The following is a 1,543-nucleotide window of genomic DNA, read 5'->3' as shown; positions in this document are numbered from 1 at the left end:
TTTAGGGGGGTTCTGGGGTGCTCAGGGGTACAGAGAGGATGTGTGTGGGGCTTTGGGGGGCTCAAGGGTGCTGGGTGAGGGATTTTGGGGGGCTCAGAGGGGCTGGGTGGGGGATTTTGGAGGTTTGGGGGACTCAGAGGGGCTGGGTGAGGGATTTTGGGGGATCCTGGGGTGTTCAGGGGTACAGAGGTGCTGGGTGGGGGGTTTTGGGGGGCTCAGGGTGCTAAGATGCTGCGTGGGGGTCCAGGGATGTGGGATTTGGGGTTTTGGAGGCTCTGATGTGCTGGATATGGGGTTGGGGAGGACTCAGGGGTGCAGAGATGCTGTGTGTGGGATTTTGGGGATTCAGAGGGGCTCAGAGGGGCGGGGTGGGGGATTTTGGGGGACCCTGGGGTGCTGTCGCTTGGCCTGGAGGGGGACCTGGCAGTGCAGGGGGCTGAGGAGAGAATTTCAGGACGGGCAGAGCCCGAAAAGCCGCGATAAAACGAGCAACGGCACCGACGGGAGACAGAAACCTGTCACTGAAGCACTCTGAAAAACCAGCCGCAATTACATAACCCTCCCAAAAGTGACACTCGTGTCGCAGACAGGGACAGTGCCGGGACGCGGGGCAGAGCAGGAGCATCCATCCCAGCAGCGATCCCAAAGGCGATGCTCCCAGATGCTCTGTTTTCCTTTTTGCCCCAAACTCCCCCCGCCCCAGGTTTGGGTGGAATCGCTTCCCTGTCGGGAAGAACGATCCAGGAGCGATCCCAGCGCGCAGCGGAGCATCCCCAGCGCCAACCGGGCCGTGCCCGGCGGGGACGGTGCCCGGCCCAAAGCGCCGAGCGAGCATCCCCCAGAGGCGGTGAATCAGCGGGGCTGCGTGCAGGAGAGGAGGAGGAGGAGGAGGAAGGGGCCGAATGAATCATCCCGTGTTCCCTGGGAATGGGGGGCGGCAGCTGGCGAAGGCGGGAACTGGGAATGGGGATGGGAAATGGGATGAGGATGGGGATGGCGGTGTGAGTGGGACATCCATCCCCCATGGAACTGCCACGGCGACTCTTCCTTTCCTTTCCTTTCCTTTCCTTTCCTTTCCTTTCCTTTCCTTTCCTTTCCTTTCCTTTCCTTTCCTTTCCTTTCTTTTTCCTTTCTTTTCTTTCCTTTCCTTTCCTTTCCTTTCCTTTCCTTTCCTTTCCTTTCCTTTCCTTTCCTTTCCTTTCCTTTCCTTTCCTTTCCTTTCCTTTCCTTTCCTTTCCTTTCCTTTCCTTTCCTTTCCTTTCCTTTCCTTTCCTTTCCTTTCCTTTCCTTTCCTTTCCTTTCCTTTCCTTTCCTTTCCTTTCCTTTCCTTTCCTTTCCTTTCCTTTCCTTTCCTTTCCTTTCCTTTCCTTTCCTTTCCTTTCCTTTCCTTTCCTTTCCTTTCCTTTCCTTTCCTTTCCTTTCCTTTCCTTTCCTTTCCTTTCCTTTCCTTTCCTTTCCTTTCCTTTCCTTTCCTTTCCTTTCCTTTCCTTTCCTTTCCTTTCCTTTCCTTTCCTTTCCTTTCCTTTCCCTTCCCTTCCTTTCC

The 1,543-nt window shown here is 55.5% G+C and overlaps 2 protein-coding genes across 2 annotated transcripts in view; one reads left to right on the top strand and one right to left on the bottom strand.

The window, feature by feature from the left end:
* The window catches only part of SMAP2 (small ArfGAP2), a 23,251-nt gene extending 22,416 nt beyond the window's left edge, over positions 1-835 (bottom strand). Inside the window, exon 1 of the mRNA XM_014310034.2 lies at positions 785-835. Within this exon, the coding sequence (XP_014165509.1) occupies positions 785-835 (51 nt within the window). The remainder of the gene's footprint in view (positions 1-784) is intronic.
* A 67-nt stretch (positions 836-902) lies between these two features.
* Positions 903-1,543, top strand: part of COL9A2 (collagen type IX alpha 2 chain) — a 17,710-nt gene continuing 17,069 nt past the window's right edge. The window contains exon 1 of the mRNA XM_031063039.1: positions 903-1,001. Within this exon, the coding sequence (XP_030918899.1) occupies positions 903-1,001 (99 nt within the window). The remainder of the gene's footprint in view (positions 1,002-1,543) is intronic.

This window comes from Geospiza fortis, unplaced genomic scaffold (genome assembly GCF_000277835.1).
Source record: "Geospiza fortis unplaced genomic scaffold, GeoFor_1.0 scaffold289, whole genome shotgun sequence".
NCBI classification, from domain to species: domain Eukaryota; kingdom Metazoa; phylum Chordata; class Aves; order Passeriformes; family Thraupidae; genus Geospiza; species Geospiza fortis.
Note: the sequence above shows the minus strand (reverse complement) of the source record. Positions and strands in the feature narration are given on the sequence as shown.